We start from the raw sequence: 25,791 nt of genomic DNA, 5'->3' as shown, positions 1-25,791 counted from the left end.
TCGAAAGGAAGAAATGTATAAACTATCTAGGTGTAACTTTGGATGAGCGATTGACATGGGATAGTCATATTATTAATCTTAGAAAGCAGCTTGCAAAGGTGTGCGGCATAGCATTTAAGCTGAGATACATTGCCCCTTTAACAGTATTACGGGCTTTATATTATGCTTTGTTTCAATCCAAGATCCAATACTCGATTATAAATTGGGGAAGAGCAAACTCTACATTGCTTGCTCCACTACAAGTGTTACAAAACAAGTTCATTCGATCCTGCTTATTTTTGCCGAGGTCAACAAATACAACTGTTTTTTATCACCAATTTAATGTGCTGAGAATTGACAATATTATTAAATTAGAAACTGCAAAATTTATGTACAAATATGTGCACAAAATGCCGCCCCGGGCCTTTGCTGGCTGCTTTATTTTTGTAAATGAAATTCACCATCATAAAACCCGTCAGAACCAAAAAAATGATTTATATTTGCCTTCTACAACGTCAAACTCTGGTAAGAAGATGCTATGTTTTAATGGAGTGAAACTATGGAATCACGTACCAAAAGAAATAAAAGAAAAGTCTTACAATGTTTTTAAATTTAAATATAAATGTTTATTAAAGAATTTGTACAATGATCACTCCTGAAACGTATCATCCGCTTATTTCTCTACACAATGTTTTTTTTATGTTGCCCTGTGTTATTCCATTGTTAATGTATTGTTAATTCCATTGTTAATTTTTACAAATTAAAGTGCTAGTATTGTGCTATATATTATATACCGTATGTGTTAATATTCTTAATTTTGGGTCTTTTGTTTAAATGTTTGGGTGGCAGTTGACTTTGGTGACCTTTTGGTCTTTCGCTGCCATCCTTGTTGTGCGAATTATTTGTGTTTATTGTCTTTTTGCTTTTTGTGTGTTTCTTTTTCGCCAAAAAACAAAAATAAACTGAACTGAACTTAGGGCTACCATATGTCCTCTTTTAGGAGTATTTGTCCTCTTTTTTCATAAAAAATGAATTGTCTCCCGAGGACACTTAAAAATGCTCAAATGTCCTCTTTTTTGCATTGCTATCATTTTTAACAAGATTTTATTTTTGTGTGACCTTTGCGAAAGCTAAATAAGGCTAAGCAACGATACCAAAAAGGAAAAGTAAGTTATGTTTTTTGTGAGCTGTGGCAGAAGTAGGCTCTCTTTGTTTATGGCAAATGAAGGCAGTGTTACTCGATGATCATGTCAGATGTATTTCTATAGTTCGACTCTTGTGTTGCCTGTTTGGATGAATAGACCACTAATTTAATTTTCCGAGTTCACATCCTTTGATTAGATGCTCATTGCTTATGCTGCCTTACACCAAAGATTCGGATAACGCTTTTCAGCGGTGTGTGGAAGAATTTGTCAGAAAAAATGTTGGCATTGATGATGTTAAACTGTTCAATCTATAACAAAGCTAGTGCAATAGCGTCTTAAACATGATAGCTAGCTTACATTAGCTTTGTTTAAATCAGTGGTTCCCAACCTGGGGGTAAATGACTCCGGGGATAATTTGCCAATTTTTGGGGAGTAACGAGACCCGATTTGGAAACAGTGAAGCCAGTGAACTTTATAAAAGCAAAGGAATTGAACAGTCGTCTTTTCAAGGAACGTGCAAGAAGATGAGAAAAAGATACGAAGCATTAATGTATACAGTACTGTTTGGGTTATGGGTTTGGAGTACCTAACTTTTTATGGGCCATAGGATCCATATAGATTCCTCAGATTTAACACTAAATATCTAAAAGATCCCTGCAATTTTTTGAGGTATCTTATTGCATTTACCCTGTGCTATGCTTCATCAGTCAATTTCCAATGAAACTTAATAAAATGGTTGGTGTAATGTTTTGCAACGAGGTTGCAAAGTTAGGCTATTTTCTCAGCAAAAAAAGTCGACAACTTTTGAAAACCTTACTAAAGCGTTTGGCCGCGAATTCCCGCACAAGTTGTGTGGATGTAGGCTACGTCAGAGTCACTTACTTAAGATTTTAATCGCACGCTGGTTGAGTGATTGCAAAGGAGTATCAAGCGCTAAGTTGTGTAGCCTACTTACCGGACGTGCATTTGGTACGGTACTATTTGTTTTGCTCAAGGAAGAGAACTGTTGTAAACGCGAAACTGGCAATCGCAAAAGAAAAAAGTCCTTAGGCTAGCCTATCAGCGTCGTTGTCGTCTTCAGGTCGTTGCCGAGCATTGGTTTTGTCTTCAAATCTAATTTGGCTTTGATTGGTGATGTCACATGTGGCTTTGGAGGCCCAGTCTATGATGGAAAAGACGTGAGCAAAAGTCACATTGTATGGAGGGTGGGGGACGTAGTAGTTTTATGTTTTCTTTTCTAGTGTTGGTCACAGCGGATAACCATAATATCTTCGTGGGAAAGTTGTAACATAAAATTCCCGAGTCCTTTCGTTTGTATGCGATGACACCGAAAAAATACTCTTCTAAAAACGTGTTTTCACGATTTGTATTTCAAGAAAAAATAGCCACATGCTGTCGAAAATGGAGCGCAACACGTACGCACTAAAACTTGTCACCACAATACAGATTACTGAGGATAAAGGATGGAAATTTTGTCTAGTTAGTAAGCATCAGCAAAACAGTTTTAATATTTGACCAACCTTTCTAACGACAATTCTAAAATGAGAGAATTGATTGCTATATTTCAAATGCACGTAACCAGCTTCTGTGACGTAATAGTCAATACGCATTGTTATGCAATTTCACAGGTGTTCAAAAGGTTTGTGCAATGTTTTACAGGTGTTACGAAGGGATGATGAAATCTCTGCTCACTTATTAGTAATATTCCATGACGTAAGACGCCCGGTTTAGAAGACCTTAACCGGTTTTATGTGACGTTTAATTTTGGGAACGATTGTCCGTAACCTTACAGCCCCTAGTTATGACAGTTTGGCATGGCATAACTAAAAAAGAATTGACGACAATCGTGAGCCAATAAATAAAAACACACGATACACAAGTTGTTTGAATTATTCACGATAAGGCTAATACGCAAATTTAAAGGGCATGCAAAGAATGAACTGCAATAAGAATAGTACACGACGATACATGAAATTGGTACCATACGTGCACGCTATATACAATGGTTGCGATAATAACCGACTGTTCTTTGCTCAGACAAATGTCGGCCACCGCAGACAGAACTAGGCTTAAACCCTAACTCTCTTTACGGGGGTGAGGCACACGTAGTCTACTTTCACTACCCCCGTACTATCATCATAGTTGCAAACGGCAACTTTAGCTCTCCGAACCACAGGCTTCCCTTTCCTAATTTGTGGGACCACCTCATGCACCCTCCCAAGTTGATACTTTCCACGTTTACCAATGTCTTGGAGAGAACCCACCACTACAAGTTGACCAGGCTCCAAATTCTCGGCCATTTTTAACCATTTTTTCCGTCCCTGAAACCCTGGCAAATAAAAATCTATCGTTTTACTTCAAAACTGTTGAGAAAGTGACAAATTGAACCGATAATCCCTTCTTAGTTGGTCACGATCATGTGGTTGCCCAACAGCACAATATGGGTCCAAATATGGGGTCAAAAGTGAGGCAGGGGTGATTACAGTAAAATCCTTAGGGTCGTCACTCAAAGGTACCAAAGGGCGTTCGTTCACGATCCGAACGTCACTGCCTGTGTACGTAAGCAGTTCAATAAAATTGGGCTTGCGTATTGAAGTGTCCAAAATGTGAAACCAATATTTAATCACATCGGCCATGAAACTAAATCTACTAAGACGAAATCTACTCAAGACACCTACCAAAGGGTTTAACAAGTCAGGACCCAAAAACATTACATCATTAACACAAGTTCCTCGGAATTCAGACTTGCCATCGTAAATAACGTGCTTTTTTAATTGTGACGTCACAAATTATAGGGTAAGTTCCACTCAAATCCCTTGACATTTCCTGCTTCACCAGCACACTCAATATAACCATTAGATTTAAGATCTTTCATGGTGTCAGTAAGGAAATCACGAAGTTCAGGTTGTTTTAAAGCCTTCTTTCTCAAAGCAGCAGATCTATCCGAGGCCAACACATAATTGTTAGATAGTTCAATATCTTTCTTCAACGGTACAGGTATTTCAAATCGACCATCTTTCAACTCAATATTCGGTTCAACAAGTTCTCTAGCCAAAATGTCATTGCGAGACAATTTACAGGTTTCATTTTGCAATGTCAAATCCTAAATAACTTTATTCAGGTCTGCTATTTCCATATCACGAGACTCAATTTTACGTTGAAAGCCAGATATGATCCATCCGATTCTGAAGACGTCTGCACTCTGCACACATTAGCAACGCTTTCATCTAAGGGTGGCTTTCCACCACAAGCCAACCAACCGAACGGAGTGAGATAAGCATGTGGTTCACTACGATTTTCACCAAGACGCTCTTCTTTAGCCCACATCAAATAAGCGTTGTCATTGCCAATCAGTACATCTACAGTACTACATTTACTTAAATGAAACATATTCACGTCATGAAAATGACGGAAACCACTTAAATCCTGCTTATGCGGTAAAGTTCTAACATCGTCAGCCCAAGCTGGGTTAACCACAGAAGTTATATCACAAACAGCCAGGGTATCCATTTTAAACGACGCTTTATCATACGGTTCAAGGCCAAGTTCGCACACCAAATCACTCGAAACAAACGTCAACTGCGAACCAGGATCATGCTGACAATACACCAATTTCGATTTACCCGTTATTGGATTCAAAACACGAGCAACAGGGTTTTACCGACGTCTGCCTAACTGGACATGAAGGCAATTTTCCTTTGTCAAACTTTTTAAAATGCTGCGACTCACCAGTATCGCCCATTAGCATAATGCTAATATCAGTCGATTTGCGCGTTTCCTCTCGTACTACAAAATCGAACAAATTCTGAAAAGTAGTCTCATTGGTGCTACCATACTGATCATCTAAAAAGTCAAGATAGCGTTGTTTAGCATTAAACGGGAGTCGCTTAGCCAAATCCAAAACAAAACGTCCTTCCAATTTATCACGCTGACCATAAGCTTGCGCGTAAAGCAGACACTGCGATAATTCATCTTTAAACTCTTTCAAATCACTAGAAGTGATCGAAGTCAATTTGCTACCATAGCGATACTTCCTAATTTCCGGTTCGGCTAAAAAACCTTCACGAGCCCCAAAACGTTGGGACAAGCGAGCTAACGACATTTCTATCCTGTCTTCGTCTGACAAGCCAGGAGTGTCGGAAACCAAATTAGCAATCGTTTGCGCAGCTGTTCTAACATAAGCTACTTGTAACAAAGTCAAACAAGTCCCTTTGAAAGGCGAAGCTGTCATCAAAGCCGCAACACGATTTTTAAAGAAAACAAATGGCATATTATTACCATCGTAACCAATCAAGGTCGCCTTATCAAAAAACGTCTTACTATTTTGGTATTCAAAAAAGCAATCCTGTTGTTGAGAACTCGATTTAGCGGGAGAAGACAACCCCATAAACATTGGCTCGTGAAAAACACGTGAAATTCTGGGGGAACTCGTGTAATACTGGGGTACGTTCTTTTTACACCACTTTAACACGTGATTAACACGAGTTTTTTTACACATGTCATCAATTGCAATAATGCTTTATATCATATTTGAAGCAAGTTTTTCAACTCTAGAATATCAATTGATACGTTTTATGTTAATATCTTTAAAAAATCTCTTTAGTTACATATTCCCTTTTTTCTGTATACTCACGTGTTTTTAACGTGTTATACACGTGTATTTTACACGCCAGCAGCAAGTTTATTTCATGCTATTTTTCTCGTTTAAAATATTTTTTCAACTCTAGTAGGCTATTTGATGCGTTTTATGTTAATATCTTTAAAAAATCTTTGCAGTTACATTTTCACTTTTTTCTGTATACTCACGTGTTTTTAACGTGTTATACACGTGTTTTTTACACGCCAGTAGCAATTTTGTTTCATGTTATTTTTTTCGTTTAAAATATTTTTTCAATTCTAGTAGGCTATTTGATGCGTTTTATGTTAATATCTTCAAAAAATCTCTGCAGTTGCATATTCACTTTTTTCTGTATACTTCCGTGTTTTTAACGTGTTATACACGTGTTTTTTTACACGCCAGTAGCAATTTTGTTTTATGTTATTCTTCTCGTTTAAAATATTTTTTCAACTCAAGTAAGCTATTTGATGCGTTTTATGTTAATACCTTCAAAAAATCTCTGCAGTTGCATATTCACTTTTTTCTGTGTACTTACGTGTTTTTAACGTGTTATACACGTGTTTTTTTACACGCCAGTACCCCATAAACATTGGCTCGTGAAAACACGTGTAAAACACGTGAAATTCTGAGGGAATTCGTGTAATACTGGGACACGTTCCTTTTACACCACTATAACACGTGATTTACACGAGTTTTTTCACATGTCGTCAATTGCTACAATGCTTTATATCGTATTTGAAGCAAGTTTTTCAACTTTAGAATATCAATTGATACGTTTTATGTTAATATCTTTAAAAAATCTCTTTAGTTACATATTCCCTTTTTTCTGTATACTCACGTGCTTTTAACGTGTTATACACGTGTTTTTTACACGCCAGTAGCAAGTTTGTTTCATGTTATTTTTCTTGTTTAAAATATTTTTTCAACTCTAGTAGGCTATTTGATGCGTTTTATGTTAATATTTTCAAAAAATCTGTCCAGTTGCATATTCACTTTTTTCTGTATACTCACGTGTTTTTAATGTGTTATACTCGTGTTTTTTACACGCCAGTAGCAAGTTTGTTTCATGTTATTTTTCTCGTTTAAAGTATCTTTTTCAACTCTAGTAGGTTATTTGATGCGTTTTATGTTAATATCTTCAAAAAATCTCTGCAGTTGCATATTCCCTTTTTTCTGTATGCTCACGTGTTTTTAACGTGTTATGCACGTGTTTTTTTAAACGCCAGTAGCAATTTTGTTTTATGTTATTTTTCTCGTTTAAAATAATTTTTCAACTCTAGTAGGCTATTTGATGCGTTTTATGTTAATATCTTCAAAAAATCTCTGCAGTTGCATATTCACTTTTTTTTGTATAGGCTACTCACGTGTTTTTAACGTGTTATACACGTGTTTTTTTTAAACGCCAGTAGCAATTTTGTTTTATGTTATTTTTCTCGTTTAAAATATTTTTTCAATTCTAGTAGGCTATTTGATGCGTTTTATGTTAATATCTTCTAAAAATCCTTGCAGTTGCATATTCACTTTTTTCTGTATACTCACGTGTTTTTAACGTGAAAGTTATAGGAATACTATATCTAATTTTCATTGTTACGCCTGAATTTTTCCCCTTTCTTTTTCGTAAATATTGTATTACGGTTACCAGCGGTCACCTGATTCAAATCTGCCTAAAAGCACAGGAAAGTAAAAGTTCTTCCTTTTTACCAAAAAATTTTGCACAATTTGCACGAATCACTGTGAACGTACCGAAACGTGCAGTGCTGTTTAAATCAAAAAGGTAGTGAAAAGCTGTGTCTGTCTTTAGTTATAAGTTTAGCGACTGTGACGCCATTTATCGAAGTACCTACCTACAGGGCTTGCCGGTGTACTGTGCTGAACGAGAAACATAATTTATGCTTTTCCTGTTTTTATTTATCGTAGCCTAGCCGTCAATCGTCATGCTTAATGACTTTATCTTGATAATAATTCTTCGCACGGTTGTAGAAGGCTTTTTAAAAAATCAGTAAAGTCACTTTAAAAGGTTTTCATCAGACCAACGACTTGTGCTTGAATAGTCAAAGCGCCGTGTAGCTGGTCAATACGTCACATAACTGATTAACTTCCACCGAACGAGGTCGTGTGGCTTATTACGTCACAATGCTCTGGGCTGGAGTAGGAAAATTTCTACACCAATGCTACTATTTTCTGCTATGCAAAGTCTCACAGGCTTTTTTCTTTAAGTTTAGTTTTGCGTGTCATGTGAGCGAAAGTGAATTTTCCTTGGGTTTTTTTCTTACTGTAATACCAAAACTTGAGAAATTTTGTTGCATCTTGCTGTAATAGCCTACTCGCATGATTTAATTTAGTAACCAACATTGCTGTATCATTATTACACTACTCGGAGATCAAAGCCAGACATTGTGAAGTAAAACTTCAACTAAATTGCGTCTGATTAGTGTAGAAGTACCTGTAGGCTACTCCTATCGATTCTTAGCAAAGAATTCACCTTTGTTACGCTGATTCAATGTCATCAATCGTTGAAGCAACGTAAAAATCGAACGTTTTCCTCTTTGAATGGAAGCTAAGGGAAACAGTATTCACATTTTCTAGTTTATAATTATAATTATTTACAGATTCCTGATGAGGACTTAAGTTAAGTCGAAAACGTTTGATATGTTGAACTATTTGTAAATATGTAATATACTGTTGTAATGCTCAACCCTGTGTTATTGTTGTGTCTTGCCTGTCTTTGGTATAAAAAAGCAAACTCTCTCCCGAAACTATATTTTCTAAATGCGCGCTACAATGCGCTGGAAAGTATACTATTGCAACAATTGTTCGTGCTACGCTATGACGATTTGTATCGGCTGTATCGCTAGTTTCTGTGTTATTTCTCGGTGGACAAATATGATCGATCTAGATCAGTGTTCTTCAACGGGGGCGATATCGCCTCCCGGGGGGCGATTTTGGCCATTCCGGGGGCAATTTGTACAATTTTTGAAATTGGGGGGCGATTTTACTGTTTAGGGGGGCGATTTTAGTGTAACGAAGAAGCTCGTGCAATTTTTTTCGCACATGGATGGGCAGATTTCTGGATCAAGTGCAATGATCGATTTCCGGAACTATGGGCAAAAGTGAAGTTGTATTTATTGGCTTTTCCTTCGACATGCATTGTTGAACAAGGTTTTAGTGAAGTATTGCGCATGAGAAATAAATACCGAAACCAACTTGACATGAACAAGACTGGAGGAAATGCAATTCGACTTAAGCTGACTGGCTTGCACCTAGCTATTACTAGTCTTGCAAATAAGCACCAGGCGCAAGGGTCGCATTAATTAGCTTCCACGAGCTGTTGTATTTCAATAAAATGTGCTTGCTTTTGCTTATTTATATTGTTGGGATATTTGAAGTTTTGTATGTAAATTTTTAGCGACATGAACTTTTGTACAACGGCAATCGTTTCGCAGTCCTCGAACTTAACTTTTCCACCCGGCAACCTGTATGGCCGAACGGCAAGCGATTCCGGCGGCCAGCAACAAAAACGTCTATGATTGACGTAAGTTTTCTGCTTCAGCGCTTCGCGTTAACGAGCCGAATCTCCGATGGTAATAAGAAGAAAACGAGTTTTGCTTTCGCAATACGCATACAAAGCCCTCGATAGTTACTTGTATCCTTCTCGAGTTACCTGCGGCCGAGCAGAGCTTACTTTCGGTGGCCCGTTTCTGAACCCGCGGCGATTTGGACCCGCACTTTCAACAAAGGGGCGATTTTGTAAAAAAGATTGAAGACCACTGATCTAGATGGTACTTCCCGCTGACATCACATGCTGTGACGGCGGACAAGTCAGCCGTGAATTTTGAGGCCTGAGCCTACATTATAAAGCTTGGCGATATACAATGGCAGATAAACGCAAACAAACATCAGCATTTTGAATGTAAGCAATCGGTCGGCTAGAAAGTTTGCCCCCCCCCTGGCAATTTTCAAAACCCGTCGCCTATGTAAATCATACTTATTAACCATAACATTGACCCAGTGCTACATAGCACACTTTAAACGTTTGGGTTTTATCACCTTTTCCTGCTCATTGACATGTTTATGTATCATTTATTGCAACTTGGCATTACTTCTTTTTGTCCCGGTACTTTTTGTAATTACAAAAAACAAAATGAATGCATTAAGGGAAGGTGTCTTACAGAATTTGTGGTACTTTTATACTTGTTGTAGACACTGCATTTATTTCAATTGTACGAATAGTTTTACTCGATTAGCCTATCATTTAATGTGCACCGTGCAGTCTTGAGTAATAACACTGATTGAAAATACTTTAGGTGTCTATGTTAAGCAGTGACGTTCGGTGGCTTAAACCGTTGGGAAAGCAACTTGGAAATATGCTGCAGCAAGGTAGTAGGCACAAAGGGCGTAACTGTCGGGCGAAGCCCGAAGGCGTGTTGCCGAAGGCAACACTTCCAGTGGAGGGTCTGGCGGGCCTCCCCCAGAAATTTATAAAAAACACTTCCAATTTGGTGCGCTCTGAGAGCATTTCCAAAACAAATCAAAAATAAAAATCTGTCAAATTGTGCTTCGCCTATGTCGTGATCATACATCTATTTAATGTTTAGAAGTCATTAACAATCTTAATTTTAACGTTGCAAGACCAAAATCCTGTGTTAGACATGGAATAATAGTTGTCTAAACGTTTAATTCGTCATGAATGTTCATTCTCAGATATTCAGTTAGGCCTACACTACAAAAACTAACACTTAGGCCTAAACATTACAACCGCAAGCAATTTGTACAAAAAGCTGGATAAGTTTGCCTCCTGCGTATAGAAGCTTAACGAACTAAATATTGCATCCGCACCTGAACGTTTATTGGCGAAGTAACGTTATATCAACGCTGTAAAAAGGGCAAAGGCATAACTATGAAAGCTAGTAGGCTAAAGTACATGGCGAGGAAACATCAAAAAACAGCAACAAGCTTTTTGGCATTATGATGCTGTGCTGTGTACCGTGACGAGAGACCATTCTGACGAGTTAGTCTAGCCGCTCTAGTGAATGTACGCATTGACATCACTGGGTAAGCAACTCTAACCATAACACATCTGATTGCTAAGCAGCTGGTGACGTTTTGCAAAACGAGTGATGATTGAATAAAACGAAAGCGTTTTTTTACATTTTTGAACCTGGGAAAGCAACTTTGATAATTGCTTCCCTGGAGCTTCAGTAGTTGTTTCTGACAGAAGCGTTTGCGTTAATTGGCATTTATAGGCAAGACATGCGGTTTGGTGAGGACTTAGACTACTCACAAGCGTTACGAGTAATTGTAGTCACGAATACAGTAATTTTTAAGTTAAAATAGCCGTGATAAAAATAATAAGAAGTTAAACCTAGAATTCAGTCATTATATTTTGCATAGTTTTCACTCAGGTAAGCACTGCTTTCCTTGCTTTCCTTCACCGATCGTCACTGATGTTAAGTAATAAGTAGCCCAAGTCCAGTCTATTTTGTGCTAGTGTAAATTAAAAATAAGAAGACTACGAGAGCATTGGCGGTGGTTGACTTCATATCAAGAGGTAAAGTTGATCTTGTCTTAGAGAAATGGATCTTTCATGATGAAGTTTTGAAATGTTATTAACCTGAGCTTCTCGGCCACAAGGTTCGCCAGTTATGTTTTCAAAATTCTGATATTAATCCAAATTGGAAGAAGTATCATGTACGAATTATGTACAAAACAGGTAAACATTAATAATACCGTACTCAACTTATAATATCCATTAAGTTATACATAAATAAAAGTTGGAAACAATCACAGGTAGGACCTTTCCAGTGGAAGTACCCAATGGCTGACAGTATATCATATATATATAATTATGGTGACATAACTTTGTATTAGTTTGATTAGATCAGTGTTTCTCAACCTTTTTTGACCCAACGCCCCCTTCATGAATTGGCAAAATTTTACCGCCCCCCAACAAAAACGATTCATTATGAAAAGCGAATATAAACCAAAAAATGCTATTAATACTACAAAAAGTGCTCTATGCCAAGCAAAAAGCCCAGCAGAGCGAATTACATCAAATATATGCTACTTAGGCCAGTTACCAGTCTCTAAAACTCTTACAGCCTGTTTTACCCTAAAAAGGGGACCATCAGAAGGTCCTTATTCTGATAGAATTCTATTTCTATTAGAATAAGGACCTTTTGATGATTCAGGGTGAAACAGGTGAAACAGATTCCCTTTCAGGGTGAAACAGGTTGTAAGGGTTTTAGAGACTAGTAACTATATTTGATAAAAAGCAAATATATATTTGCGAGCATGAAAACAGTAGGACTATAGGCCTACTGGTAGTCAGTGTGAACCTTGGGTTTGGTGAGAAAGTGCCAGTTTCTCCACATCCGGTGTAAAGCCAGTGACAAACATTGGAAGATCACCTCTTATGGATATGTCATGTGGGTTGGTATGTAGCAGAAAAACACAGCTGAATCCCTTTTCCACCAGGTATGAGGTAGGAAATGCTACCACGACGATACGAGCTCTTTGACGAAATCGTTACGCTGGGTGGTAGATGGGTTAAACCAGAATGCACCCTAATAATCAAAACGCCCCCCTTAATCTGAAGTAATCATACCGCCCCCCTGAAAAAACAAAATGCCCCCCGGGGGGCGGTACCGCACCCGTTGAGAACCACTGGATTAGATAGTTGGAATTTACTTGCCTTATGATTTTCTCTTACCAATTTATGTTGCTAAGTGTTAAGTTTCATTCAACATGTAATATGTTTTCCAATATATGGAGTTTTGTGCAACAAAATTTATGCTTGCTCTGTTGTTTCTGTTGCAGCACGACTGCTTGTCTTAGTTAGCTGTCAATGTTTTGGTGTGTAATTTTCATTTAACCGCTTTAGCAAAATGTTATTATTCCACAGAGAAATAAAACAAAGTAACTTCAGCGGGTTTAACATGATGTATTGCATACACAAATATAACATAATTAAAAATGAACTCTAACGTTTTCGACACGTACGTGTGTCATCAGGAATTACATATCTGCAATAAAGATGACATCCTTATTCTCCAGTGTATCGTTTTTACTAAGCTTGATCGCTGTTATGGGAAGATGACCTGTTAATATTTTGCAACAGATGATTTTGCCAAAGCACTGTTGAAGTTACAACTTGCTGAAAATACTTCTGATTTGGCTTCAACAGCAGCTAGTGAAGAAGAAGTAAATGATAGTAGACAACCTAAATCGAAAAGAAGAAAGCGGTATAACAATGCATTCATTTTTCCCTGATATTTGTTCATTTTGTTTTGATTTTAACTGTTCAAGACCAATTTTACCCTTAACTTATTTATAATACATGGGTGCATGCCAGTACTTCGCATTATAGTAACTTTTTGCATTGAAGTCACGGTTACACTAAAGTGGCAGTTGTATATAACGTTTTTGTAACATTGTTGTATAAATTGTATCTAATGTAAGTACATTTTGGCTTGTTACATTGTAGCCTACCTGACAACACCGCGATGCAAATAATAAGCTAATCTTTAAAGATACCGTACACCCATGCATTTCTACATTTATTGCATGTTGATTGATTGTGTATGCAAAATATGTTGATGTTGACGAGATATCAATATGTAATGTATTAATAAGCAAGGACAAGCATGACATCTAGCTGAAGTAACCGTTTTCAAATTACTAATGCAGGAATAGCCGGTTGCCTTTGAGGATTGCATCTAGGCTACAGATGAAAGCGACTCACTGGAGTCAGAAAATACCATTACTGTAAGTAAACAAATACTTTAATCACTTATTAATTATGATAATCTCAAACTTTGACGATTTTTAGGTGTTGTTTTTTGGGAAATTGAGCGGTTTCTAAAAGTGGTATGATTTTAAAAAAGATATTGCAATCTCATTTTTATGGTTAAAAGCACGGATTAAGGTGTTCAATCAGAACTTTTCGAACGTTGCCTAAATAATATGCTGTTATCATCCAGGATTTTGAGACCAGCATGTGCCTCAGTTGGAGCGTGATAGATTGGACAGTCCAGAATAACATAGTCGTCAGTTTGTTTTCATGTGCGACACTTGCGGGTGTAGAGGGAACCAAGAAGGGGCACCGGAACGGTTTTTGACTGGGGGGGGGGCAGGATTATGAAAAAAGGGCACTTTTGTTGCTGAAACTGAAAGGCCAATTTATTTTAAAGTTTAAGATATAGCGATAATGCTCATCCATCAGCTCATTATCGAGTAATGATACAAGTGTCCGGTATACAAAGAACAATGGCACGGAAAGGCATCATGCTATGTTATAATGATGTAGGCTAGTATCCTTTTGTGATACAGAATTTTGTGTCGGGAATAATATTTTGAGGCAGAAATGAAAAATTATAATTAGGCTAAAAGCGAATAGCTGAAATTGTTATATCGTATTGCAAAATGTGCAGTAGCTTACATGACCTTTAAAGGGCACCATTGCTCCCCTGCCCCCCATCCACAGAAAAATTGAGGGCGCCGGCGCCCCTGGAGCCAAGCATATCACTAAATATATTTTGTTAATGTTCACTTTGACGGTCACTAAACCTTCCATAGGTTTCTACTCCTGTACGAGCAGCTGAGGTTGCTACAACCTTGCAGCAACTGCCGCAAGTTTCAAATTTTCTACAATCTTCCTCTGTGAGGGCACCACAGCATTCAAGTCCACAGCGCGAACAATCAATCCTTGATTTTCACTTGCATGACGGTCTGTTAGGCTAAATGTTGCAGTCGACACTACGCCTGAAGTAACCAAGAACATATCTCGTGACGAATTTGTTACGCTGCAGAGTGAAGGTTTGCACATGGTTAAATTAAAATCTTGAAACTTGTTCGATTAACTTTGCTCAACAATTGCTCAGCTGCATCGGTGTGGTGATATAGTTTTAGTTATAATTCTTCACTTCATCTATTTATGTTTACTCTTTTTTATCCTTCGTAACTCCCATCTTTACTCAAGAGCAACGCGTTTTAAAAATTCAGTTTCTCTAATTTGGGAAGATCTGTTGAGTCTCTCACTTGAGCGCCTCTACAAGAGCATTGTTCTTAATTGGCAGTATTATTTACCACTCGCTTTTCTTGTTTGGCAGCTGCTAAATCACAACTGCCCTAGCGTGGGAGTTATTCTTTCTGTATTGTCAAAGCAAAGCATCTTTGCTAACACCAAATCATGTTAAAGCAACTATTTATTTTTCACGCACTTCGACGAATTCGAATTGCTCAACTGGAAATTAAGGGAATTTTAAATTCTGTCAATGAAAAATTGGATATAATAATAAAAAACGAAAGAAGCGCCCCAGCTCAACAAATAGAGGAACCCCCTTCGGAAATTCCTTTTTTTCCCATCAACAGCCTGGAGGATTTTGATAAGCTTGAACTCAACCTGGAAATTAGCACTGTTCAAAATAAATTGGTAATTAAAAATTATTTTTTTTTACTGTTAACATGGCTGTGGAATCGCTATCACAACTCCGACTCTCCTCATAGAATAGACATACAAGAAATACTGGTTATTTCACCCTCTTTAAAACAGTTTTGCAATGTCGGTACTGCTGCAAATTTCTTGAAAGTTTCAACAAGCATTGATTACAGCAAAACAACGATTTGTTTGGAAATGGTCAAAATTATACATTTCCTAAAGTTTTTGACACTCTGACAATGGATAATTTTAAAATTCCTCGCAATGTTGAGCATTCCTCAATTTTATATAGGGGTCGGCGTCAGTACAATTTTTAAAACTCCGACTCCTTTGGCTAAACAATAAACATTGTTACGGCTCTGACTTCACGGCCCTGACTGTTAACAATGAAATTTAACAGCTTGTTTGTTTTGTTTATCTTTATCCTGCATTGCGGATAAGCGGACTTGAGCGCTATGCATCGGTGTACGCCTTTCGACGTACACCTGACCCACGCTGCAGCCGACGGCAATGTCTGTTTCCGGTTGTCTACTCTACTTATGACTTAAATTTGGTACTACCTATTACTCGAAATCGATCACTAGGTAGAGGCAATTATCGTAAAGTTTCTTGCCCAGAGAAACAACAGCAAGTGCGGGTGGCTGGAGTCGAACATGCAGGCTTTCGACTGTGAGCCCAACGCGCTAACCACTCGCCATTGCTTGCAGTATGAGTGCGCTCTACTTTTATTCTATGGGATATAACCGTGAAGTTTAAATTTTATATGATAAATGTTGTTTTGCAGATTTCTTATTTTAGCCGGTATTTTTCGACGGACTACAAAATAAGCGTAAAGCAAATTCTTTCTGGAGTATTTACGGACACGCTCATGACGAAGTTCAATTGGATGGGCCAACGCGGTTCCAAGCGCCCAATTAAAGATTGCAAACTTATTTTTGTAATTTATGGTATGTAGCCTAAACTATAGATTTTGCACGCACCCTGCTTAATGAACGTATGTTACAATCTATTTTTAATATATTTGAGCCGTAAAGGATTCTATATATCTATTGCTAGCCTATTGCTTTTGTAACTAAACACTAACTCCTTTTTTGCTTACAGCATCAGTTCGAACATACAGTTACACAAAAGACACAACGATGGGCGATGTTAAAACTGTTGTTCAAGAATTCCTCAAATCAGCGGAAAAGAGAATGAGAAGACAGTCAGTTGCAAGGATGTCTTCATCCAGTGCGGTTCGCCCAACTGATGATGTGTGAAACAGCTGCACTGTCTTCAGTTCTACTGTATCTGTATTTTTTGTCATGCGTAATTTTGGTTGTAAATAAATTGCCATGTTAAACACGGGTTTGATGTCGTGTAAAGCACGGGTTTGATGTCGTGTAAAGCACGGGTTTGATATCGTGAAAAACACGGGTTTGATATCGTGAAAAACACGGGTTAGATGTCGTGAAAAACACGGGTTTGATGTCGTGAAAAACACGTGTTAGATGTCGTGAAAAACACGGGTTAGATGTCGTGTAAAAACACGGGTTAGATGTCGTGTAAAACACGGGTTTGGTGTCGTGTAAAACACGTGTTAGATGTCGTGAAAAACACGGGCTTGGTGTCGTGTAAAACACGGGTTAAATGTCGTATAAAAACACGGGTTAAATGTCGTGTAAAAACACTGGTTGCGTTTGTGCAAACACCCGTGTAATACACGGGTGCACGACACGGGTTTTACACGAAAAACTGTGGTAAAAAACACGTATCTTTCTCGTATTTTTCACGAGCCAATGTTTATGGGGACCGGGCTTCTCTAACTAACTTAGTCTCATCATTACTGGGTCCCTCCCCAGAATGGCCTGCCCGACCGCAAAAAACATCATCAGGTTTAAACCCAATCGAGTAGACGGCGGTCGAGTCGTTGTCGACACCAAGTGTAGACATATTTAAATATTGGGCTTAACAAATAAAATTTAAGTTACACACACACAAACAGTTACAGTACAGTAGTTATATAAAAACTTAACTGCAATGACCGTAAAAATAGAAAAAAGAATTTAAATGCACAGTAGGCTACCGTAGCTGTAGGGGTATATCAAGTCCAACCCCTTCTGGAGTCTTCCATCCTCGGCTATTGAAAGTTCCACACAACTTGCTTTTATTCGTCCAGTTGAATCTTCAAGCACAAATCGATAGTCTTCAATCTTCTTTCTTACCAATGAATGTCAATGTTGTTTTCTGATGAAATGATAAACTTCTTCAGATTTTTTTTTTCCCTAAGAACCAACGAAGAAACGTCTTTAATTTTAAGCTTGATGTGCTTGTGTCTCAACTGACAAGAACACGTCTTTTATTTTTCTTTCTTGATGTGCTTCTGTCCCAACTGACAAAGACACGTCTTTTAGTTTTCTTCTTGTGCTTCCGTACAAACACTAGCTAGAGGACGGTCTTTTATTTTTTATGGTCACAGCAGAAAACCGTAATATCTTCGTGGGAAAGTTGTAACATAAAATTCCCGGATCCTTTCGTCTGTATGCGATGACACCGAAAAACACTCTTCTGAAAATGTCTTTTCACAAATTGTATTTCAAGAAAAAATAGCCACAGGCTGTCGCAAAGGAGCGCAACACGTACGCACTCAAACTTGTTACCACAATACAAATTACTGAGGATAAAAGACGGAAACTTCGTCTGGTTGGTAAGCACAAGCAAAACAGTTTTAATATTCGACCAACCTTTCTAGCGACAATTCTAAAATGACGAAACTGACTTGAGATATTTCAAACCACATAACTTGCATACTGTGACGTAATAGTAGATAAGCGTTGTTATGCAATTTCACAGGTGTTCAAACGGTTTGTGCAATGTTTTACAGGTGTTACGAAGGATGATGCAATCTCTGCTCATTTTTTAGTGATGTTCCATGACGTAAGACGCCAGGTTAAGTAGACCTTAACGGTTTTATGTGACGTTTGATTTTGGGGAACGATTGTCCGTACTAACAGTACTATGATCATTTTTTTTTATCTGAAAACTTTCAGAAAGCATTTAATTTCGTTTTGTCCTTTTTGTAGCCTACGTCAAAAATATGCAATTTACTGCTTGAAATAATCTTTACTACCACAAGGTAGCCATGTGGATCCTTCGGCCCATGTGGTCAAAAAGCATAACCCAATGGTGCCACTACTAGTGTTTTTCCACTAGATCTAGTGTTTTTAGATTCACTCACTAGCGCCATTGGCTGTGATTTTTGTAGGCTACATCATGGCCATCTGGAGATGCGGCCTGATTTGTCACATTTTGCAGATTTTGATTACAGCTACTGCTAGTGCTTGAAACACATTTTTTGAGATGTTCTTACTTTTTGTGGTTTCCTAATGACATAAAACTTTTTTTTTGCCTTGGGGAAGCAGTAGCAAATGAGAAAAAGTAAGTTGAAAAACGCAAAATCAGACTGTTATTGAAAATTAACAGTCTGACTAAAATCTTCGAAATCAAATTTTCTTTGTTTTTCAACATGTGAGGATGTTAAAACCTATTGTGTCATCTGAGGAAAACAGTAAAGAAAGCGTAAAAATCTAATTTTTAGAAAAATTTATTTATACCTTGGCCCAAAGTTAGAAAAACCTGGAAAATTCTGCAAAATGTGACAAATCAGGCCGTATCTTTAGGTGGCCATGGCTACATTATGCATCTAAATTCTAAATGATCCTGTTTTTATCGTACTGGTGTTTTTTTGTGAATCTAATGTTGTTGTTTTTTCAGTCAAATCTAGTACTTTTGCATAACAAGAGAGTAGCAACATTGGCATAGCCGTAGGAGAGTGAAACCTTTTGGAGGGTCAAATACAATTTGCAAAGATTTTTCAAGATTTGCCCAAAATTTGTCTTTACATAAATATTTTCAAAAATGCAAAATTACTCACAATATCTAGGTAGTGAAGTCTAATAACTCTACAGTTTACACTCATCAACTTGGCTGTGTACAATTACACAGGCAACAAAATGCACAACAGCAAAATAAGGCTGAATTAACTTTAATCTACATTCACAGACCTATCTGTGTCCCAATTAAATGAACCATCAAATTGAAACATTCTTGTGCAGAACAAAAATATATATATATTAAGCATAACTGGATTCAACAACTATTTGAACTGATACTGTAGCATTCCATTATTTCATCATATAAGTTTCCCTTTCTTTTACTATTGTAAACTAGTTTAACCTAAATTTGTTTTCTAAACACTCTGTATTTTCCATGCAAACTGCTCCCGAAGTAAAAAGAAAAAAGAGAACAGAAAATAAAAACTGTTCACACTCGCCTTTTGGACACACAGTCAGACCAGTTCAGCTCCGCTTAGAAAATATCAAATCGACTGTGTACTTTTATATAACATTTGGACGACTACTAAAATGTACTAAATCGCAATAAAGTTTCACTAGCCTGTAATGTTTAATTTCAACTTCTGTCATAAGCCTACAATATAATATGAACACCTTCCGATAACTAGAAATTATAATGCGAATAACAAGTGTGTGGAAATTAGTTCATGGAGTCAGATAGCTAAATTAGATTAAGTTAGATAGAATATTTATTAGATAGTCAGACAGCCTTAATATCAATTCAAATATAAACAAACATTCTTACATACTTAAATAAAACGTTACCACAATACTTCAGTAATAACTGGATAACAATATTGCTGAATATCCATGTCGCCAGATTATTTAAAAATCTCCAGCCCAACTTCAATAAAAGGCCTGACCAAACGTAGCTCAATCTTTTTAATATAAAGATAGTCCAAAGACCCTATATTTGTAAATTTGCATTGAAAACAGTTAAAATGACAACTTATCAGTGATGTACGCGCATACAAAAAATATTGACGCCGTCAGCGTAAACGCAAACGTTCGAAAAACCATACGCCGTATGCGTCAACGTAACTTGTAAAAATAGTTGGCGGCGTCAGCGTTAGCGCATGCATTAGTGTAAACTCGTTTTGTTTGCTAGGTGCCAAACATTCACACGGTATAAACCAAGGAGTCGAACCGAACCCGAACCGGATTTTTGTAAACCGGTTTTGGTGCGATTTTGTCTGAACCTTAACCGGAACTGAACCGAAAATTTGAGTTAGCTAAAACCCTAACCGAACCCAAACCGGTTAAAAAAAGCGGTTCACTCCAGCATTACGTCATTGTTCGCATTGTGGTAAGTGAAGTTGTACGTAGCATGTTGTTATCTTGGAGGCCACATTGTACGGATGAATTATAGCCTATTCCGTAACACACGATCCACTATCATCGATGCTTTGGAGAGGAATTTTTTGAGGTAAGCAACTTCTGTTCTGTGACATCATAGACAATATAGTTTGATTGTAACATGTGTTATTATTCTAAACCTTGGTAGGCTACCAGTGTTTGATTTTAATAGTGGGCCTAGGCCTAATTTTATCGGACCCAAACCGGAACTTACAAAACCGGTGTTAAGACTATTTTTGTCGAAACCGAACCGTACCCGAACCACAAATCATTGTTGTTGAACCGGAGCTAAACCGGAACTCTTAAGTTTCTTCAAACCCAAACCGGAGCTGAAACAAATTTTGAAACAATCTTTGAACCAGAACCGGACCCGAACCGGAAAAATCAAACGGTTCGACTCCCTGGTATAAACCACTCGAAACAAACAAGTTTTATTTTGAATTTCCACAAAGAAACACAAGCATCTGAAAGTGTTCATCTCACATTTTGCTGCGTTTTGGTTTCAATATGTCTTTGCTCATTGAAAACATTCTTTCAACTGCAGCGCTGGAAGGTATTGGCGTGTTGTAGCGAAAAAAAGACATTAAAAAGTATGCGTTGACGCTATGCGCTAAAAAACCGCGAGAACTTTACGGCGTAGCCTCAAGCGACAACTATCCAAAAAAAATGTGGCCGTAAGCGTTAGCGCAAACAAAAAGTCTACGCCGCAAGTCTACGGCGTAGAATTTGCGGCGTATACGTACATCTCTGCAACTTATTCATCTGACTCATAAGGTTACCAGAACCCAGTAGGGTTTTAAAATTCTACCTATGAAGATATCTAGGCTATAGTGTGTAGCCCATATCCTTTGAATGAATATCTGTAATATGCTTACTTCATCAGGCCAAATGCATTATTTTACATTTACGTTCTGCAGATACTGAATCGAAACTTAACATTATGCCAAAATTTTAATGCCAAATACAAAAGTTTCCAAAGTTGTTGATGCTACATTCAAAGAAAAATGTTAATGTATTTTATACAAAGTGCAACACTATAAATTACTAAACTGGTAGAATGTTGAAAACTTATAGTCAGGGCCCACAAGAGGGGAGGACAACCGGTGCATTGCACCGGGGCCCGGTGAGTTCAAGAGGGCCTGACAAAATGTCTAAATTCATGCGATAAAAAGATTGACTTCAACGATTTTGCATAAAATATTGTTTTTATATTAGTAGGCTACCGTATGTCGAATGGGACCCCTTAGGGGTAGCCTAGGTTATGCCCTTTTTTTAAATTACAGAATTTTCAATTTTTTGAGTTTAGGGGGGCCCGACAAAATGTTTAAATTTGCATGCTCAGGTCGATTTTGCATAAAATATTGTTTTTTATATTAATATTAGTTTTGTATTTTGAATGGGCCCCCTCATGGGTATGCCCTTTTTTAGAACAACAAAATTTTCATTTTTTTTTGCGTTTAGGGGGCCAATAAAATGTTTAAATTTGCGTGTTAAGGTCAATTTTGCATAAAATTTTTTTAATATTTTGAAGTTGGTATTTCTTATATGAAGTTGGTATTTCTTGTATTGAAGTTGGTATTTCTTAATGTCATGACCAATAGCAATGCATTCATCCTAAGTTTGCTGCCCTAGTCTCTGCAGATTTCAAGGTCAGAAATGGTATTGTATGTCAATGTAAAGCTGTAAGCACACATATGCAATGCTATGTCTGCCATGTCGGATAGTATTGCAATTTTTATCTTCGAAATGGCTGATTTTATCCACTTGCTACCATGGTTACAATCAAGTGTTGACAGAGTTAGGAACGGTTAGAGTTAGGAAAGGTTAAGGTTTCGATCTTTGCCCAGGACTAAAAAAAATATCCAAAATACAAGTTTTTGTTTTCAACAGCTATAAACTTTTTCTCAAATTAGGGCAGAATTCAATATCTGACAACGCTATTGAGGCTATATTTACACTATGTAGTGTTTTAGCATTTTACAGCATTTTATCTTTGTGTATAACTAGTGTGTATCTGTGAATTTAAAGTTATATTTACATAGTGCATTGTTTGTGAAATAATGGAGTGTTAATACTTTAACCTAATTTATCCTTTGTAAGAACGCGCACCGCAAATTTTGCCTGTGATTGGTGAGACATCACGCGACATGTCGCGCTGGGGGGCCCGGAAGCAACATCTGCACCGGGGCCAGGCAGGGCTCTTGGAGGCCCTGCTTATAGTAACCGGTAGCCTAAAAGTTGATTTGTCCAAATAACTAGAAATCCTTACTCAAATAAATTTTACAAATAACTACATTAGTAGGATATTGAGAAAAAACAAAAAACCTCATAAAGCTACCAGTATCCGCAGCAGGCTTTTTAATATTAGCCTACTCGTGAAGAAATGCAGGCTACATGATAGTGAATATTAGTAGTAAGCTTACCTTTGTTCGCCAACTGTGCTCATTCACAGTTAAGCTACTTTATTCAGCTGTGGAATCTAAACTTATCATTCTGCCCAGATTGCAATACCACATGCAATAGTTTTAAAAATCGATGATACATTTTAGCCTACATTCATTGGAAAATATTAATATATCTCACAAATTATAACAATTGTGTAAAGTTTGTAAACTGGTGAGATGTCAAAACATCATTGTAAGATAGATTTTCCCAAATAACTGGACATTTTTGCGACTTTCAAATTCGCGACGTTTTTTGTCAGTGGAGAGCGATCGCCCTCATCTCCTACGGCTTTGTCTAAAAGCATAGATGCAAACAGTGCAACGTAAAATAAAAGCTGTATGTAAATGCTCCCAATTTAATTGTATGCTTTATAGCACGAAAACATCAGGTTTTGTGCGTCTTACAAAAAAACTTTGTTTAACAACGCCGAAGCAAACAAACAAGAAAAATTTATATTACCCTTGTGGACCGAAGGATTCCTTACGTCACTACTAAAAACAATGACGTCAGCAATTAGTGGTGAATCTGAGTGCAAAAGTCCATGGTGAACTGACTGAAAATAACACACCACCCAATGAATGAGAAGAACCATACTCATGCTTGTTTAATGCTAGAAGGTTAATTTAAAGGAAACTCAGTGTGATTGGAATAGTTCAAGCAATGCGGCAGATGCACATCGCTAAAAAGACGTAAGACTACGTAGGCTATATGTGCATCAAACTGCCGATTGCAAGAGAACGCACAATTTCTGTTAGCGTTTCAAATTCCCAACAAACACAGGTTTCACAACGGCAATAACACGCAAGGAAACATAATTATGTTCACGAAATTATTGCCCAGCTCTATTAGTCCTCGTAATGTATCATAGATTGTGACGCAATCGTGACGTCATCATCTCGATGCACTTTCACTCTTAAACGACAATCTCTTATTATTCTTTCTCTATTTACTGACTCGTGTTTTCGCAACTTGGCGAAAACGTGGTTCGGCCTTTTTGACGATGTGCGAATCCATGGGATGGACGTATTTGAGTGTGCAGTGACTATTCCACATCACATTGAATCCGTCTCTTGTTGACAATAATCTTCACTTAACACATGTGCAGGGGCGCCGGAAGCGGGGGGCAGGGGGGGGGCGGATGCCCCCCCTGCTCTCAATTTTTCTGCGAATGGAGGGGCAGGGGGGCAATGGTGCCCTTTTAAAGTCATGTAAGCTACTGCACATTTTACAATATAACAGTTTCTGCTATTCGCTTTTAGCCTAATTATAATCTTTCATTTTTGCCTCAAAATAATATTTACGGCACAAAATTTTGCAACACAGTAGGCTACAGGCCTTAAAACTCGTTTTTTTTCGGCAGCCATCTCGGCGGCCAAATCTGCGTGCTTGGAGGCCAAAATACAAAATAAAAATAACGATAGCACAAGTAAATAGAATTAAACTTGCAACAATGCTAAAATGATCACTTAGCGTTGTTGAAGTCTGGACCTGGGCGACGTCCTACAATAGAATCGTTGCACCACGCAATAACTTAGGGCTACCATACGTCCTCTTTTAAGAGGATTTGTCCTCTTTTTTTCAAAAAAATGAATTGTCCTCTCATTCCTGTGTCCTCTGAGGACACTAAAAAATGCCCAAATGTCCTCTTTTTTGACAGATTGGGTTTTCATGCTTATATTTCAACGGGATTATATTGCTTGATGACGTTTCAGCGACGGCTTGTAGGCTATTTGTTTTCTAAACATTTTGTATACCAATGTAACATGCTGATTTATAAATTCTACAAAAAATTGGCGCATTTTATGGAACTGTGGTTGTTGAACATTCATTTCCTGGTCCACGGTAACACATTAAATGACATTTTAAAAGCCATGCTCACACTTTCACAAAGAATTATTCTTTTACCTACATACGTTTTATGGTGATACAACGCTTGTAGACGTTGTTGATTACCAACTCAGTTTGGTTTGTTTGTTACTTGAAACAAATCGAAACGAATGTCTAAAGTGCAATGTGTATGACATCTAACCTCCAGCAGAAGAAATCGTGCCGTGGATAGGGTACAGCTTTGCAAGGAAAGGAACAGCCTTTTAGTTCACTCCGTTTTTAGCGTCTTAACGGTAATGTGCAGCCTAGCCTACTATTTTAGTCATATTTCTTGCAAATAATTTAACAATTTCGTTAAGGTTGACCATTTCTTGAAAAAATTTACGACTTGACCAGGAGGTCGTGCTTGATTTGTCACATTTTGCAGATTTTTGCGATCATGGTGGTCACAGCGGTAAACCATAATTCTTCGTGGGAAAATTGTAACATAAAATTCCCGGATCCGTTCGTCTGCATGTAATGACCGAAAAAGAAACACTCTTTCGAAACGTCTATTCAAAAAGTGTATTCCTGTAAAATTAGCCCGCGGCTATCGAAATCGGGATGCAACACCGTACACCACTAAAAATTGTCACTACAGAACAGATTACTTAGATAAAGACGGAATTTTTGTCCAGCTAGCAAGCACTAAGCAAACAGTTAAATGTGCGACTAACTCTCAAGCAACCATTTCACGAATGACCAGAATAGATAGCAATATCTCAAACTCACGTTCGCAGTACTGTGACGCAATAGTGAAAGACATTGTCACGCAATTCAAACAGGTGTTCAAAGCTGGTGATCCAATATTTCATGTTTAAACAGGTTTGACACTGAAACAGGTTTAAACAGGTTTGACACAAGTCGTACGAACGATGGTGCAATCTCTGCTCATGTTTAGGAAAAATTCCATGACGTAATACGCTAAGATTCAGTAGACCTGAACGGTTTTTATATGACGTTTGATTATGTGAACAATTGTCTGGAACATAGTGACCCCTAGTTATGACAGTCTGACATGGCATAACTAAAAAAGAATTGACGACAATTGTG

The 25,791-nt window shown here is 37.6% G+C and overlaps 1 protein-coding gene across 1 annotated transcript; it reads left to right on the top strand.

The window, feature by feature from the left end:
* Window positions 1-14,929: 14,929 nt before the first annotated feature.
* LOC145773801 (uncharacterized) lies at window positions 14,930-16,437 on the top strand. Its single transcript, XM_082584930.1, has 3 exons — window positions 14,930-15,172; window positions 15,963-16,125; window positions 16,280-16,437. The coding sequence occupies exons 1-3, from the start codon at window positions 14,930-14,932 to the stop codon at window positions 16,435-16,437; spliced, it is 564 nt and encodes a 187-aa protein (XP_082441056.1).
* The last annotated feature ends 9,354 nt before the right edge of the window (window positions 16,438-25,791 follow it).

Source organism: Aplidium turbinatum, chromosome 7 (genome assembly GCF_918807975.1).
Source record: "Aplidium turbinatum chromosome 7, kaAplTurb1.1, whole genome shotgun sequence".
NCBI lineage: Eukaryota > Metazoa > Chordata > Ascidiacea > Aplousobranchia > Polyclinidae > Aplidium > Aplidium turbinatum.
This window is presented reverse-complemented; position numbering and strand designations above follow the sequence as displayed.